The following is a 16527-nucleotide window of genomic DNA, read 5'->3' as shown; positions in this document are numbered from 1 at the left end:
TAGAGAAACTGCCACTTAGGGCATCCTGGGAAACAGGTGGAAAGCGGAGGAAGCACTCCTGGACTCTAGGCCCTTCACCTGTCAATCACTCATTCATTCATTCGGGACACAGGTATTTCCCATACACACTCTCTGCCCTTCAGAGAACACGCCACAGACCCCTGCCGCCCCACCAGCGGCGAGGTGGAGGCCTGCAATGGGCGCATCATTGGGTCTGTTAGAAGCTGACAGGTGGCGCACAGCAGAGGCGTTCATTTACCTTTATCTAGTGCGTGCTGTGTGCCAGGATCCGTCCTGGGAGCCTCACTCTGCCAACCCCGTCAACCCACCACCGAGTCCCAGGAGGTGGGCCCATCCCAGTCCCCAGTGCCCAGAGGGGAGAAAACAAAACAAGGCCCAGCAAAGTGAAGGTGCTCTGGCAGGGGGCTTCACAGCGGGAGAGAGTGGGCGTGCATTCGCACGATGACGGTCTTGCAGCTCCGAAACTTGTGTGCTAACTATGCTGCTCAATGGCTTCTCATCTTAAGAAGTAGAATCTAAGACTCTGATTTTTATTTTATTTTTTAAAAGATTTAAACTATTTTTAGATAGAGGGGAAGGGAGGGAGAGAGGGAAAGAAACGTCAATGTGCAGTTGCCTCTTGCTCGCCCCCTACTGGGGACCTGGCCCGCAACCCAGGCATGTGCCCTGACTGGGAATCGAACTGGCGACCCCTTGGTTCACAAGCCAGCACTCAATCCACTGCCACACCAGCCAGGGAAAGACTGATTTTTAAAGGGCCTAACACAGAATATTTTCTGGGTCAGATATTGTTTTGGCGACTGTGGTTAGCATGTATCTCTCCCCACACTTCCCAGAACTGAAGTGGGACGGATGAGGGACAGACAGCAGGAAGGGCTTCCAACAACGGCTTCCTTTGAAGGCATGTGAAGACGGGTTCTGGGAGGGGGGCAGGGCTGGACCCAGGCCTGAGGTCTAGTTCAAGGGAAGGCCAGGTGAGTTCATGCAATCTATGCCTGCCTGCCTGATGGGGGAACCTGGGACATTGGCAAGTGGGGGAGGGGTGGCTCCCCTCGCCCCTCCTCCCCCACCTTCTCCCGGTGACTGGAAATGCCTCTCACTTAGTTCTCTATAATTATACCAATTGGATGTGCCTCGGGGTGGAGGGAAATTGGGTTGGAGGTTAATTGTAACTAAAAATACCTCCCCCACTTCCTGGGGTGCGGAATCAGCCAGCTCTGGGGCAGCCTGTGAAGTGGTCGGCGTCGCGGAGTAGGCGGGGCCTGGGGGAAGCGGGGACCCTAGACGGCTCTGCGGGGAGGCCTCTGTAGGATGGGTGGGCAGGGCTAGGCGGTCTTGGGACCGGTGTATGTGTGAACATTGTGTGGCTGCTGTGGCTCTGGACCTGGGAGGCTGGGGGAGGGCTGTTGGCCCAGCGGGCGCCGCCAGGATTTGTCCACGGCCACGCCTGTGACTGTATGGGGTGCGTGTGTGTCCCTGAGGAATGGCGGGGTCCCGGGCTGGCTGTCAGGGTGAGCCGTGTGTGTGTGTGTGTGTGTGTGTGTGTGTGTGTGTGCGTGTGTCTGTGACTTGGAGACTCTGGGCGTTGCTGTGTGCGTCCGGGTGGGATGTGGGGAAGAGCGGGTCTTTATAACTGGGTGCCTCCTGCATGTGTCCGCGGAAGCGTCCCTCTGTGCGGCTTTGTAGCCTCTTGGCAGTCATGAGTCTGAAAATGCGACTGTGGGTCATCCAGCTCAGATGCATAAGAATGTGGGGCAGGGAATGAGCCTGGGCGCCCGCCAGAGGGCGCTGGGGAGCCACGGGAGGTGGTGTTTTGGGAACAGTTTTATTGAGATGGAAGTCACAGATAGAAAAATCCACCCAGTGAAAGTGTGCCGCGCGAAGGCGTTAGAATAGTCACGGAGTTGTGCATCTGTTACCACGATCAGCCAGAAAGAAAGCTCCTACTTTCGGCAGTCACTCCCCATATACCCCCAACCCCCAAACGTAGGCAACCACTAATCCACTTTCTGTCTGTATGGATTTGCCTGTTTCAGGCATTTCATATAAATGGAATCTTACAATACATGATCTTTTATATCTGGCTTCTTTTACTTAACATGATTTTATTTATTTTTAGAGCAGAGAAGGGAGGGAGAAAAAAACATCAATGTGTGGTTGCCACTTGAGTGCCCCCTACTGGAGACCTGGCCACAACCCAGGCATGTGCCCTGACTGGGAATCAAACTGGTGACCTTTTGGTTCACAGTCCAGCACTCAATCCACTGAACCATACCAGCCAGGGTGATTTAACATGCTTTTGTGATTTATTAATGTAGCATGAGTCAGTGCTTCATTCTCTTTTATGGCTTAGTAATATTCCATTGTCTTGGAGGGATGTTGAGCAGATAAAGGAGAGTTGGGTTTGTGCTTTGCCCCTTGGGTTGCCCTGTGGAGGGTGGGTTGGAGGGGGTGTTACTGGTTGAATTGTGTCCCCAAAGAGATATGCTGAAGCCCTGATTCCAGGACCTGTGAATGTGACCTCATTTGGAAATAGGGTCTGTGCTGATGAAGTTAAGATGACATCCTAAATCAGGCCCTAATGTGACTGTGTCCTTACAAAACAGAGAGATTTGGACACTGACAGGCACTCAGAGAGAAGGCCACGTGAAGACAGAAAACTACCGAAGTGACGCTGCCACCAGCAAGGGACACCGAGGCTGGCCAGCAAAGCACCAGAAGCTGGGGGGAGGCCAGGGAGGACCCCCCTGCAGGTTTCAGGGGGAGCGAGACCCTATGACGTCTTGATTTCAGACTTCAAACCTCAAGAACTGGGAGAGAAGTTTCTGCTGTCGGAGTCGCCCGTTCAGCGGTGCCCTTTTATAGCCGCCATGGGAAACTGTTACAGGGAGTGAAGGTGGAGCTGGGAAGACTGGGAGGAGCCAGGCAGGACACTCAGGAATGTGGGAGGGGGGAGGGGGCTCTCAGAGCTACTTAGGAAGGTGAGCAGGGAAAGAATATCGGGAGACAAGGCACTTTTTAGAGACAAGGGTGCCATCAAATTAACGTGTTGCCCAAAGGTCACTGGTGTGCTGACCCTAAGAGCTCATGGCAGGCGGGAAAACGGCAAAACACAACTGAGATGAGGACAACTAAGATAAGGACCAAGATTAATAGTTGCTGGTCACCATTAACCTTGAGGGAGCAATTTCAGTGAGGGGAAAGGAGGGGGAGGCAGAGGCCCGACAGGGAGGGGGTGAGCAGGCTGGGAGGTGTGGACTGGATTGTGCCATGTGAGTCCAAGGGTGCATGTAGAAGGGGTCCATTTTTGGTGAAGCCTGGAGACGACCCCAGGTGTACTGCACGATGATCAGCAGGCTGAATTCTGGCCCTTCCCAGGTGATCCTGATGACGGAATGAATGGTGACCCACAAAAACTGAGACAGGTCTTGTTTATTGGAAGGGAAGCAGGGAGGGAGGCAGGGAGGGAGGCAGGGAGGGAGGCAGGGAGGGAGGCAGGGAGGGAGGCACGGAGGGAGGCATGGAGGGAGGCACGGAGGGAGGCACGGAGGGAGGCACGGAGGGAGGCAGGGAGGGAGGAAAAGAAAGACAGCCCCAGCTGGTGTGGCTCAGTGGATTGAGTACCAGCCTGTGAACCAAAGGGTCGCCAGTTCAATTCCCAGTCAGGATATCTGCCTGGGTTGTGGGCCAGGTCCTCATTAGGTGGTGCGTGAGAGGCAACCATCCACTGATGTTTCCCTCTCTTTCTCCCTCCTTTCCCCTCTCTAAAAATAAATAAAATCGTTTTTTTTAAAGATACACACACTGAGTCCATGAAATGTTGCTGAGGGAAATTAAGAAAACCTTAAATGCACTTTTTAAAAAGCGGATGTACCATGTTCATGGACTCGAAGACTTGGAAGACTTGCTACTGTTGCTGTCAACTTGTCCGTTCTCCCTAAATATCTGTGGGGCCAAGACACTCCCAGCTGGAGCCCCAGCAGGCTTCTGTAGAAGTGGACAAGCTGATTCTGCCACTCGCGTGGGGACGCACAGGCCTAGGACAGCTGCGGCTTGTGGCAAAGCACAGAGCTGGAGGCCCGGCCCTGCCCAGCTCCAGGACTCGCTGTGCCGCTGCAGCAGCCGGACCGGGTGGTCCAGGGACAGCTCCAACACACAGGTCGGTGGGCTGAAGGCAAGAAATGCACCTCGGGGCTTAGCCCATTGATTTTCAATAAAGGTGGTGAATTAATTCAACAGGGAATAAACAGTCTTTTCAGCAAATGGTGCCAGAACAACCAGACAATTATATGCATAAAAATGAACCTTGACTCCAAACTCACAACATACATGAAACTAACTGGCAATGTCATGGGCTTAAAGGTAAAATCTGAACTATAAAACTTCTAGGAAAAAACATGGAAAAAGTCATGACCTTAGGGGTAGGCAAAGACTTCTTAGCATACAAAAAGTCCAAACAATAAAAATTTAAAATAAAATTAATAAAAAGGTACAATCTAAAATTATTATTAAAATAAACAATAGAATAATAAAGATAATAAAATAAAATAATTTAAAAGTACAAATAAAAGTAATGAATTTTATTAAAATTAAAAAGTCCTGCTCTGGCTGGCGTAGCTCAGTGGACTGAGCGTGGGCTGTGAACCAAAGGGTTGCTGGTTCGATTTCCAGTCAGGACACATGCCTGGGTTGTGGGCCAGGTCCCCAGTGGGAACCTTGTGAGAGGCAACCACACACTGATGTTTCTCTTCCTCTCTTTCTCCTTCCCTTCCCCTCTCTCAGAAAAATAAAGAAATGAAATATTTAAAAATTTTTAAAAGTCCTGCTCTGCAAAAGACACTGAAGTGAAAAGGCACATTATAGACTTGGAGAAAATATTCACAATTCATATATTTGCCAAATATATTTAAAGAAATGTGTAAACTATATCTTTATTATATAAATAGCTCAAATCAATATGACAAACAGTCCTTTATAAGAGGCAAGACGTTTAACATAAGATATAAAAAGTACAGTCACACCTCGGTACTCGTCGACTTCAGAACTCGTCAATCTTGGTACTCAGTCGCATTTTGAGAAGTCTCCGCGCTTGGCGCTTGCTGGGGACTTGTCACACTGGCTAGAACTTGTCTGGGTCACAGCCCTGCCTGCCTTTTGCTTCCTTGTTGGGCACTGGTCGGTTCCAGCACTGGTCGCGAGTTCCAGAACGAATTAACGATGAGTGCTGAGCCGCAACCGCATATAAATGGTTAATAAGCTTACAAAAAAAATGCTTGACATTAGCCATAAAAATACCATTAAAACCAGAGTAAATATCATTAGAACGGCTGCCGGGGGCTGGTCACGGTTTGTTTCTTGTGGATGCTGGCGGCTCAGGCATGCTTCATTTTCCGGAAACATTCTCCGAGCTGTTCAGGTGGGATGGAGCACCTTCCCGCTGTTCGCTCGGAGAGAACGTCCCGCAAGACTGTCGAGTGCGGGCATGTGCACTTCACATTTTGCAAGATCCTGCTAAACTGCGGTCCAGGGAAGTCGCACCAATCCCCCGAAAGGTGGGTGAAGGTGCCTGCTTCCCCGCAGACGCACCTGCAGTGAGCAAGGGCTTCAACTCTTTTCATCGGCGCCAGTCCACGGAGAGAAAGGGTGGCCCCTGGGGGTTACTCCACGCAGGTGGGACAGCGGCCAAGCCACAGTCCCACCTGGAGCTCTGGTGCACGATCGGAACAGACGTCTCTCTCGGGTAATCAGCGGACAGACTCCTTGGCTGCCAAGGGCCACAGAGTCACCCTTGAGGGTCTGTGGCCCCTGAGTCCCTGAATTCTGACACACGCCCTGGTAGCCACCTTCTCCCAACTCCCTCTGATGGAGTTACTGGGTCAGACGCCAGGGATGGTTAATTACGGGTTTTCGGTGGACACTGGCTTGGCTCATTTTCAGTGCCGTCCGGCCAATGAAAATGTAAAAACTGCTTCTGCCCATGGCACACTCTTTTTATGTTTAACATGGAAGAAGGAGGGAAAGCAAGAACAGTCCTGAGAGTCCTAAGTCATTAGATTTGGCTGGACGGGGGAGGGGAAGGTTCTGAGGTAGTCTCTCCCTTCATCCGCTTCTCTATTTTTAATTGTTTGGGTTGGGGGATGCAGAAGACAGTTAGAGACTTGACAACCAAAAAAATGGAACAGTGCTGAGTCAAGTCACCTTAAACAAACCCAAAAGATAAGCCACAGGCTGGAAGAGATGTTTGTCATGTCTATGAGAAAGCTTAAGATCCAGAGTATATAAAGAGCTATTACAAACCAATAAGAAAATGGCCTTTGCCATTTGCCTGGGAAAACACATAGTCAAAAACGGAGCCAGCACAGAAGAGGAAACACGAAGGGCCCAGAACAATATGCAGAGATGCTCGGGTCACTGGCAACCTGGGAAACAGAGATAACAGGAATAGACAGGTGCAGGCTGTGGGAAGGACATTGGGGGGAATCTATCAAATGACCTGCACAAATGCACCCTCCCTTTGACCAGCGACGCCACCTCCAGCTTTGTTTGTAGGAACAAAAGATGCACTGTCTGGCCCTGGCCAGTGTAGCTCAGCTGGCTGGAGCATCGTCCCATAACCAAGAGGCTTGGGGTTCGATTTCCGGTCAGGGAACGTATCTGGGTTGCAGGTTCAAACCTGGGTCGGGGCGCTTACGGGACGCAACCAAATGATGTTTCTCTTTCTTCCTTTCTCTGAGACCTGTCTGCCCACACAAGCCCCGTTAAACAAACGTGCAGCATGGTGGCCCGCTCTGCGGCCTCGCAGAACGCGCAGACTCTGTGCTGACTCAGAAAGCTCTCCGAGTCACCCTCAGAGCGTGTTGCAGAACCATGGGTGTGTAATCCCGGCTTTTAAAAAGTGCGAACACTCTATTTCCACACACACGGGTGATGGAGCGGAGTTCCAGCAGGTGCGATGGCAGGACGCACTGCCAACCTGACCTACGGCCGCCTGGGAGACCAGTGAGGAGGCAGCTGGCCCGGTCCCTGGGAGTGGGGGGTAGGGGTGGCAGAGACCTGGGGTCCGACTCTGGATCTGTTAACGGGGGAGCCAAGGGGACTGGCTAGGAGTGCGTGCGGGCGGGAGAGAGTGGCCGAATGGAGCCGCACTTTTCCGAGCTGGGGCAGAGGCCTCCGATTTGGGGGACACAAACTCCCAAAAGGAAAGCTCAAACATCTTGGTTGGTGGGGCGGTGGGGGGAGAGAGCACGAGATAACCGTGTGAATGGAAAACAGCTGAGTGAAAGGAGTGTCACTTACAAACTGCCGGAGTGAGAAGGGGCTGCCCCAGGGAGGCCCCAGCCAGCTCTGGGGGCTCTGGGGACTTTGGGTGACGCCCCAGACACCTGTGAGGCTACAAGTGTCAATGCCAAAGAGGCAGCTGGCCACGGGGAGCGGGGAGCTGGGGCTCAGGGCGGTGGTCAGGGCCAGGGGAGAGGCTGCGGCGGCGGTGGGGGGGAGGGCGTGGAGCTGGGGACTGTATGAGCTCCCTGGGAGCTGAGTGGGGACAGAGGCAGGCGAGGGCAGGGTAGGCCCCGCTGGCCCCGCTGCATCCGGGTAGGGAGGGGGGGAGGGGTGTGGCCAACAGCCGGGGAAGGGGAGGCATCTAAGGCAGGGGTGCCCCTGGGCCAAGGCAGGGGGCTCCTCGGGGACAGGGCAGCATCGCCGAAGGTCCCGAGGGACGGCTGGGAACCACCCACGGGCCCCACAGCAGGAACGGCCCAGTGCCCGTGCAGGAGTGGGTCCCGTGGCGCCGCCCATGGTCTCACGCGGACACCGACACCCACTCCTCGCCAACTCTTGAGGCGACACAGGCAGACGGGCCAGTGCAGGCCTGACTGCACTGGGGAGGGCAGGGGCGCCAAGGCCCCGCCCCAGGTCTGAAGTCCCTGCTCGGCCATACCTGCCCCAGGGCTCCAGGGCCCCCGGGCCAGCCTGAGAGCGGGACCACGGGGAGGGCCAACAGGCCGCTGCTCCCCTCTGGGTGGACAGGAGCAGGCCGGGGGTCCGACTCAGCGTGTCAGACTTTATCCACACCCCCTCCCCACGGGGGAGCGCGGGGGGAACCAGACTGTGGCTCTGAGCCCAGGGTGCGGGTTCAGGTGGAGTCCACAGCCCTGCCCAGGGCTCCCAGCACAGCTGGACTCACACGTGCTGCCTCCGGTGCCGCAGCACCTCCGTGGGCGTGAACAGGAAGTCTTTCTGACAGGCCTCGCAGCGGTAAGGCCTCTGCAGGGCTGACATCTTCTGCTGCGGCTCAGGGGTGGCTTCCTCGGCCCCTGAGGGAGAGAGGAAGGGAAGCTGAGGGGGGCGTGTTGCTGCAGGCTCACACCCCCACCCAAATCCCAGGCACCTAGGGGATTCAGGCTCTCCTGGCCTTTCGGGAAATCTGGCTCTGCTTCCTCCAGGAAGCCTCCCTTGATTAATACATGCACACAGAGGCCAGTCCTTAGTCTGTGTCCAGGGGAGAGACAGACTACACTGGGGTGGGGTCCGCACAGTGTGGCAGGAGCCGTGTCAGGTCTGCCCGCCACATCACCCCCTGGCTGACAATGCAGAGGATGTGGTCAAGGTGGAGACAGCTGTGGGACATAAAAGAGCAAGGGACACGGCCACAGAGGGACAGAGAGACACAGTGGCGGATCACAGAGGAACCACAGAGGGACAGGCAGACAGAAAGGAGAACTCGGTGTCCCTCCAGGCCCGCCTCAGCCCGGGCTCCGGGTCTCTGGGATGAAGCCCGCACGCGGCGCCAGCTGGGACCGGGGGGGTGGCCACTGTCCGCCCCCAGAGCACCCAGCAAATGCTCAGATGCACAGGAAACAACACGGGATGGAGAGACGCACCCACAGCCCCGTCCTTACCAGCAGGGCCGTCCTGCGGGGCCTCGGGGCAGCTGTTCTCATGGGCGATGCGCTCCAAGGGCGTGAGGGGCATGTGCAGGCCGCAGTGGGGGCAGGTCCAGAAGGTGCGGAGGCAGTCGCTGTACAGATCGGTGTCGCTCTGCAGCGGGCAGGCCGCGTCAGGGCCTTGCTCCCGGGCCTGCCCCCCAGCAGCCAGCCTTGGCCCCTTCTGAGAACCCCTTGGGGCTGACCGGCCCCATTCTGACACTGTGTCCCTGGACTAGGTTGGATGTGGTTGCGGGGCTCCTAAAATCCCATCTTCAGGGGCAGGGGGTGAGGGGACAAAGTGGGGCCCATGCTCACCGTGAGGCAGTTATAGGTGAGGAAGTCCGTGACTGCGTAGCCCCCCTTGGTGGGGTGGGGGAATAGGGCAGAGCTGCCAAAGAGGCTGGGGAGGCTGGGGGAAGTTGTGATGGTCTGGGGTCCCACATAGAGGTTCTGAGCTTCCAGCCCCGTGAGCCGCCGGAGACTGTAGGGAACCTGGGGAGAGAAAGAGAGCAGATAGACTAGGGGAGACACTATCAGAGCACCAGGATCCAGCTGTGCCTGAAGTCCACCCCTGGACTTGTCAGGTCCGGGGGCCAATCGCTTAAGCTAATCACAGCACGGTTTCAGATGCACTCAAGACCAGAGTCTTATCTAAAGCATACCCTGATGCTTCATCCTCCATCTCAGCTGCCCTTCCCAGGCCCCTCCCCTCTCCCTGCCACTTGTGGGACCACAGCCAGGGTGTGGGTCTGGCCACCTTGCCCCTCCTTCCCCCAGCATGTCAGCCTCTTCCTCTCTCTCCAGTTCACTGGGTCCCTCCACTCCTCCAGGAAGTCATCCTGGATTGCACCCTTCTCCCCTACCCCTGCTACACGTAGTAAAATCAATGTCAATTCCCCACTCCCACTTAAGAGGTGGGGGGTTGGTTTCACATCTGCTCCCCACGGATCTTCCTGTCTGTTCTCCATGAGTAAGCACCCTACAGTCCCCCCCTGCCCTGTCCTACCAGCCCTAACTGCAGTGGGGTGCCCCTGCCCGCCACATGCCCAGGCTGCTCAGTGAGCGGCTGCTGACTGAGGGCTCCACGGCTGGCCGTGTGGGCTCTGGAGCCAGGCACCACGGTCAGCTCCTGGCTCCCACCCTTACCATCTGTGTGGCCTTGGTTTGTCCTCACCTCCCGGGTTTGAAACCCCCCAAATGTGCCCACAGTCAGTGAACCAGAAGCCTTATCCCTGTGGCAGACGCCCCAAGGGCCAAGGGTGGCGCCGCCCCCCAGCAGTGGGTACCTTGGATGCCATGAACTGCAGCAGCTCCCTGCTCAGCACTGCCACCTCCTGGCGGTTGACGGGAGCCTCCTCCTCGTCTTCCTCATCCTCCCGCTGCCGCCGCCCTCGGGCCTGATGGGCCAGTTGCTGGTCCAGGGCACTTTCCCAGCGGGCCCGGAGACGCAGGGAAGCCGCCAGGAGCCGGACAGCGCCTTCAGTGTCGGCGAGCTGGAGCTCCAGCCAGCCGTCAGCCACCAGACGGGAGCAGTCACCATTGGTGTCCAGGGCCCGACTGAACAGCAGGAGAGACTGGAAGAGAGGGGGCGGAAAACAGGCAGCGGGTGAGGGGCAGGGCGCATCTTAGAGGGGCGCCCACCTGGCGGGGTCCCTGCCCACCCACTCATTCACCCGCCCCCCTGTCCATCCAATGTACCCATCGGTTCTCCACCCATCCCCCTGCCCACCCATCCCCCTGTCCACCCCACCCCCTTGTCCATCAATCTGCCTGTCCATCCAATGTACCCATCAGTTCCACCCATCCCCCCACCTCTCCATCCACTTGTCTGGCCAATGCACCCGTCTGCCCCTCACCCATCCATCCACCTCATCAGCAAACACCCGCCACACGCCTGCTCTGTGCCAGGCACTCTTCCAGCTGCTGGAGGCACAAGTGTGAAAGGGACAGACTGAGCCCCCGCCCCCCGGAGCCGACATTGCACTTGGGGAGACAGACGAATCAGGACCAGAGAGTGAAACGGGAGAACCCTCTAAGCAGGGTGGCCGTTCCCCGGGTCGGGGGCAGACAGCCGGGGGAGGAGGCCCCATCTGCACAGGCTGGGGCTGCATGCGTGTACGCCCTTGTCAGCCCTCATCAAATGATGTCCCCAGCATTTGCCCACGTCCCTCTGTGTACACTTCGCCCTCAAATACACTCAAGAGTCTGGGGTGCTAGCTGCCGGGTGCAGTGGAAGTGTTTGGGAGCAAAGGGCACTGAGGTGGGCAACTTACTTGGAAACCCACCTACTGAAGTGGGTGGTGAATGGACAGAGGACAGATATGTCATCAAGCAAAAGACCAATATCACTTGAAGGGTCTTGGGAATGAAGGGTGTGAGTGGTCACCACATACTCCCTTCAACTTGTTTGAAAAACCATCATCGCTTGTTGGGGAAATTCCATGGGATGGGGAAGGGGAGTGGGTGGGGCAGGACTGACCCCGGGTCGGTGTTTTAGGGGCTGGGCAATGGAATGGGGGGCCCAACATGCTTTCTATCAGCGGCAGGGCCTGCCTCCAGCTCCCCACCGTGAACAAACTGCGGGGAAGGCGAGGCCGCATTAGCAGTCCGCACCTCCGTTTCCTCCCCGAGGTCCCACTGACGGCCACCGCCTGGCCCCGCCCCAGAGCACCTGGATCCCTCCTTCAGAGCTGTTTCTATGCCCCATCTGGCTCCCCAACTCGTGTGTGAGCCCACGATCACTTCTGATCACGACCGCACCCCCAGCCCCGAGACGCGCACTCAGCATCCGCAGGGAGGCAGGCGCTCCGCGAATGGGCAAACGAGTGTGGCTAGGCGGCTGAGAGCTGGTTTCCACGGAGTCCGTGGGAATCACAGCATCGGCAGAAATCTCCTGAGTTTGGGGGGTTTCTCTCTTCCCTTGACACTCCCCAGGGTCGAAGTGAGGGTGTCCTGGGAAGCGGACACCCACAGTGTGTGGCGCTGGCACTTTGGCCCGGCCACTCACTCGCTCACCGTATGGCTCAGGACAGTGGTGTGGCCCGCCTCCAACCCAGCCCCCCCAGAGCTCGTCTCCACGGCTAACGTGAGAGTCACAGCCAGTCCCAGAACCACAGGGCAGCAGGCACGGTGCAGCCACTCCCGCCCTCGGGACCCGCTCCCTGGCTGCCCGCGCGCACACACACAGTGTAGCCGCAGTCTGGACACGCCCAGCCCGGCCACCATCCCCTCCCGCCTCCTGGCTTCCCCCCTCGTCAGACCCTGTCCCAGCTCTGCCCCAAACCCTCAGGGGGACAGCCTGGCCCCAGTCTCACCTGCCTCGCTGACCTCTCTGACCTCGTCTCCCCTAATTTCTCCCCTCCCCGACCCACTGCTCCAGCTGCTCCCTGTGCACACCCAGGGGTGTACGCCTCAAGGCCTGTGCACTTGCTGCCAGGCAGGACTCCCTTCTCCCAGGGGTCCCCGAGGCTCCCTCCCTCCAGGTCTTTGCTCAGCTGCACCTTCTCCATGAGGCCCACCCAGGTGGCCTTACTCCACAGTAGACCCTGTCCCCTACCCTCACCCCGCATCCCACCCTCCTAATCTCCTCACTCCATTCTTCATTTCCTGGACCCCGCATCACCCTTGAACCCCTCATGGAGTACGGCCCTAGTTTCCTGCTGTGGTCCACCCTCCCCTGCTAGACGGCAGCTCCCAGAGGGCCGGACCAGTCCGGTTCGGTTCACTGCTGTGTCCTCAGCACCTTCAGTAGCGCTGGTGCAAGGCAGGCGCTCGGCAGGGAATTGTCAGTGGGGGGCCCGGGTGGAAGGACAGCAGCCGGCCAGGCCTGCCGCTGCCACTGGCAGCCAGCCGGGAAGGTGACTGTGCAGGCCCCAGCCTGTGCCCCAGCCCCGGGGACCCAGTCACCGCAGCTGGGAGCTGGAAGGCGGGGCAGGGACCCACCTGGAGGGCGGGGATGCGGACACAGTTCACCAGGTACGGCTTGTTGGTCTCCAGCAGCGACACGAAGGTGAGGAGCTGGTGCCTGCTGCTCATCCTGTCCCTGTCGTCTGAAAGGGTGGATCGGACGGCTCAGGCCCACCCTGCCCAGGACCTCCCCTCCCGCCCCTTCCGCGCCCACCCCCAGGGCTGCCTGCCCCCCAGGGCCGTCTGCCCGTCCCTGGGAAGGGCACGCTCATAACGATCGAACGCCTGCGATTTAGTTTCAAAGACTTTGTCATATGGAATGTGACTTTGGCTACTTGGAGGTATGAAAAAGTTAATTTTGTCAGGAGTGACAACAGCATTGTGGTAATGCCAAAACCCAGTCATCATCATCATTATTATTACTAAGTGATGTGATGTCCGAAATATAATTTAACATGCTCCAGCAGAAAGGAAGGGCAGCAGATGCTGGCGGCCACAGAAGCTGGTGAGGGGCTTGTCTACCCGGATGATGTATACACATTTTCAAAATTAAAAAGAAGAATAAAGACAATGTAATGAGAAGAGGGTAAACTGACTAGTAATTTATAGCAGTTAGAAATGGTAAGTGTCCAATTCTATCTTTGATGTTTAAAATTAAAACCTGTTGTGGCCGGTGTGGCTCAGTGGACTGAGCACAGGCTGTGAACCAAAGGGTCGCCAGTTCAATTCCCAGTCAGGGCACATGCCTAGGTTGCAGGCCAGGTCGTCAGTAGGGGGCGTGTGGGGGGCAACCACACATTGATGTTTCTCTGTCTTTCTCTTTCTCTTCCCTCTCTATAAAAATAAATAAATAAAACCTTTAAAAAATAAAATTAAAACCTTATCTTTTTGAGTTCATATAGAATGTTTCGTTTGCAAATGAGGAAAAAAATGAGCTGCATCCCCAAGCCTTCCGAGGGGCGCCCGGGCTGGGGCCCAGCCCGGCCTGGCAGCCGTTGGGTGAGACGGCTTTCACAGGTGGGACTGAAGGCAGTCGGATCTCAGGCCCGAACTCCACCTTCTGTGTCTGCGGGGGGCCAGGAGGGCCCGGGGCAGGACAAAGTCAGGGAGTTTCAGAGCTCACGGAGGGATCTCCTGACGGGTTAAAAACTCAGTCCCTGGGGATGGCCACTGCGCTGAGGTCTGCCCAGGCCACCACGGGGAGGGGGAGGCTCAGTGTGGAGGTGACCTCGCCGTGCCTGCAGGTCCCATCTCAGCAGCCGCAGCAAAGGTAGAGTGTGGCGGGGAATGAGAGGGAACAGGGACAATGAGGGGCCCCTCCCTGCTCGGGCGCACGGTACCTCGGCTCCCTTCCCCGGCCCTGGCCTCCGGCTCCTTCGGGTGTAGCACCTCAGGGCTGCTGGCAAAGACACAGGTGGGGTGCAGCACGGTGCCCTGCTTGGCCTGGGTGTGGAAGATCTGCAGGGGCCAAAGGCAGCGCCAGGTGACCACAGAGACCCCGGACATGCTCTTCCCGCTGCCCAGAATGCTCTTCCTCCTCGCCCTAGCCAGGTTCCCTCCTCCGAGGCTCAGCTCAGGAGTCCCCCCTTCAGGGCGCCCTGCTGAGCCCTCCCAGGCCGGTCTGGGCCCCTCTGTGCTCCCCCAGCCCTGTGCGCCCCACCACAGCCCCGACCCCTGGGTCATGCGTCTGCACTGTGCCCCCATGAGGGCAGGGCCAGGGCTGCTTCAGCCAAGGCCACGTCCCCAGCACAGAGCGGGTTTGGGGACTGTATGCCAGACTAATGGGCAACACATGTGCACGGGGATGGGAGCAGGAAGGGGGCGCACCTGGTCAGAGTCTTTGCGGCCCCCGTTGAATGGGTCCGGGACGGCGAGCTGTGGGTAGAGGCCCCGGCCCAGCACCAGCTTCAGCAGAGCCAGCTGGTCCCGCGTCAGCGCTTGGGCCGAACTGGCGGCGGCCTGCAGCTGCTCCAGGTTGTGCCGCAGCTTGAACTTCACATCCTGGCGGGAACGCGGGGGCAGTGGGTCCCAAGGGGCTTGTAGTAGGACACCTGGACCCAAGGGGCTCTGCGGACTGCTGGGGCCGGGCCCTCCGCACAGACACCTGTCCTCCGTGTGAGGGCAGGGCCGTGTCCCCTCCGACCCCCAGGAAAGGATGCTGTCCTCGCTGTGGTCAACTCTGCCACCTCCCGCCCCAGGCCCCAGACAGCCCTGTGGTGCCCCACCTGGATGTCCACGTTGTCATCAGCCCCCCGGGTGGCTGTGCCCCGGTCCTCATCGCTGGAGCCGCCCTCCTGCTCCTCCTGCAGCCGCAGCACCTTGCGCCTGCGCGCCCCGCCCTCCTCGTGCTGCCGCTTCAGCTGGTGCAGCGCCCGGCGCTCCCGGCGCTGCTGCAGCCGTCTGTAGCTGTCCCCCGGCTTCGGGGCCTGGGTCCCGGGCAGCAGCCCGTGGTCCTCCAGCAGCTCCTGGGGGAAGATGGGGCCCAAGTGAGGGGGCACAGGGCAGACCGAGCAGGTGGGCTCTGGACCTAGACGCGGGTTCGAGTGTGGGGCCTGCCCTTGCTGGCAGGCGACATCACCCTTCTGAGCCACAATTTTTCTCCAGCGCAAAATGGGGACACTCCTAGTACCTCCCTGCCAGGGCTGCCAGGGGCTGAAATGCGCCAGATGAGAGCAACTTTGCACCGTGGGGACATGGACGGCCGCCCCAGGAAAGTGCGGTGTCGCTGCTCTTGGCCAACGAACGCCTGGGCCGGGGACGGGCGGGAGACAGGAGGAGAGGAGGGGCCGTGGCCATCCCCCAGGGTCTTCCCTGGGCTCCTGCCTGTCACGGCTCCGGTCAGGCCTCGGCCTGTCCCAGCCCCGTGGGTGTCTCAGAGGGTGGTCCTCCAGCCAGCAGCAGCGTCTGGGACACGGAAGGTGTGAAAATGCCAAGTGCTGGGCCCCTTCCCAGAAGACGCACTCAGAATCTTGGCGGGGTCAGGAGCTCGGGTTTAACAGACCCTGGGGGATTCTGATGAGCATCGGGGCGCCCAGCCCTCCCCTCTGCATGCAGCTTTGTGAAAGGGGTCTTCGCTGACCTCGCTGGGCTGGACCCTGTTTCTCCCTGAGCCCCAACCAACGAAGGATGTAGAATATGTGTGTGTGTGGCGGGGGGGAGACAGGGTGAGAGAGAGCGAGCGGTGTCTGGGTCCCACCCAAGGTTGAACCACAACTCTAGGAAGCCACAGAGGCTGAAAGACATGAGAATGGTCAGGACGTTGCTGGTCCCCGAGATGGGGATCCCCTGAAAGTATGTGAGACGCCTTGGTCAGGTGACCGCCTACTCTGGGTCTCGATCTGCCCACCTGCCACCAAAGGGAACGGGTAGCCCCAGGGGCGCTTGCATTTCATTTCCACCCCTCGGCGGCACACGCAAGACCACTGAGATGTACGACGTGGACCTTCTCATTCTCGAGGGGAAGGACGAGCACAGAGTATCAGCGGCACCAGTGAGGGGCAGGGCCACGTGATGAGAATAACACAGCGGACCCTCGTAAGAGACCACCTGCGGGCCCTCCTCCACGCACTAACCCCTGGAAGCCCCACGGGCCGTCTGAGGCGGGTGTGTTACCTTCCCGGTTTCGGGGGCGGAGCCGAGGCCCAGAGGGGCCCACAGCCACTTGCCCAGGGTC

General features: G+C 58.2%; 1 protein-coding gene across 4 annotated transcripts in view; it reads right to left on the bottom strand.

Annotated features, from left to right (window-relative positions):
- Nucleotides 1–4936: 4936 nt before the first annotated feature.
- Nucleotides 4937–16527, bottom strand: part of DHX34 (DExH-box helicase 34) — a 32877-nt gene continuing 21286 nt past the window's right edge. For 3 of the 4 annotated variants that reach the window (XM_045845292.1, XM_045845291.1, XM_045845294.1), the window contains exons 10-18: nt 15080–15319; nt 14682–14855; nt 14195–14312; nt 12891–12997; nt 10235–10522; nt 9264–9440; nt 8922–9060; nt 8207–8336; nt 4937–6440 (exon numbers count right to left, since the gene is read on the bottom strand). In XM_045845292.1, coding sequence (XP_045701248.1) covers nt 6311–6440; nt 8207–8336; nt 8922–9060; nt 9264–9440; nt 10235–10522; nt 12891–12997; nt 14195–14312; nt 14682–14855; nt 15080–15319 — 1503 coding nt within the window. In that variant the 3' untranslated portion in view covers nt 4937–6310. Of the gene's footprint in view, nt 8337–8921; nt 9061–9263; nt 9441–10234; nt 10523–12890; nt 12998–14194; nt 14313–14681; nt 14856–15079; nt 15320–16527 lie in introns of all 4 variants that reach the window. The other variant, XM_045845295.1, reaches the window with a different exon arrangement.

Source organism: Phyllostomus hastatus, unplaced genomic scaffold, assembly GCF_019186645.2.
Source record: "Phyllostomus hastatus isolate PE091 unplaced genomic scaffold, TTU_PhHast_1.1 phas_contig_468, whole genome shotgun sequence".
NCBI lineage: Eukaryota > Metazoa > Chordata > Mammalia > Chiroptera > Phyllostomidae > Phyllostomus > Phyllostomus hastatus.
This window is presented reverse-complemented; position numbering and strand designations above follow the sequence as displayed.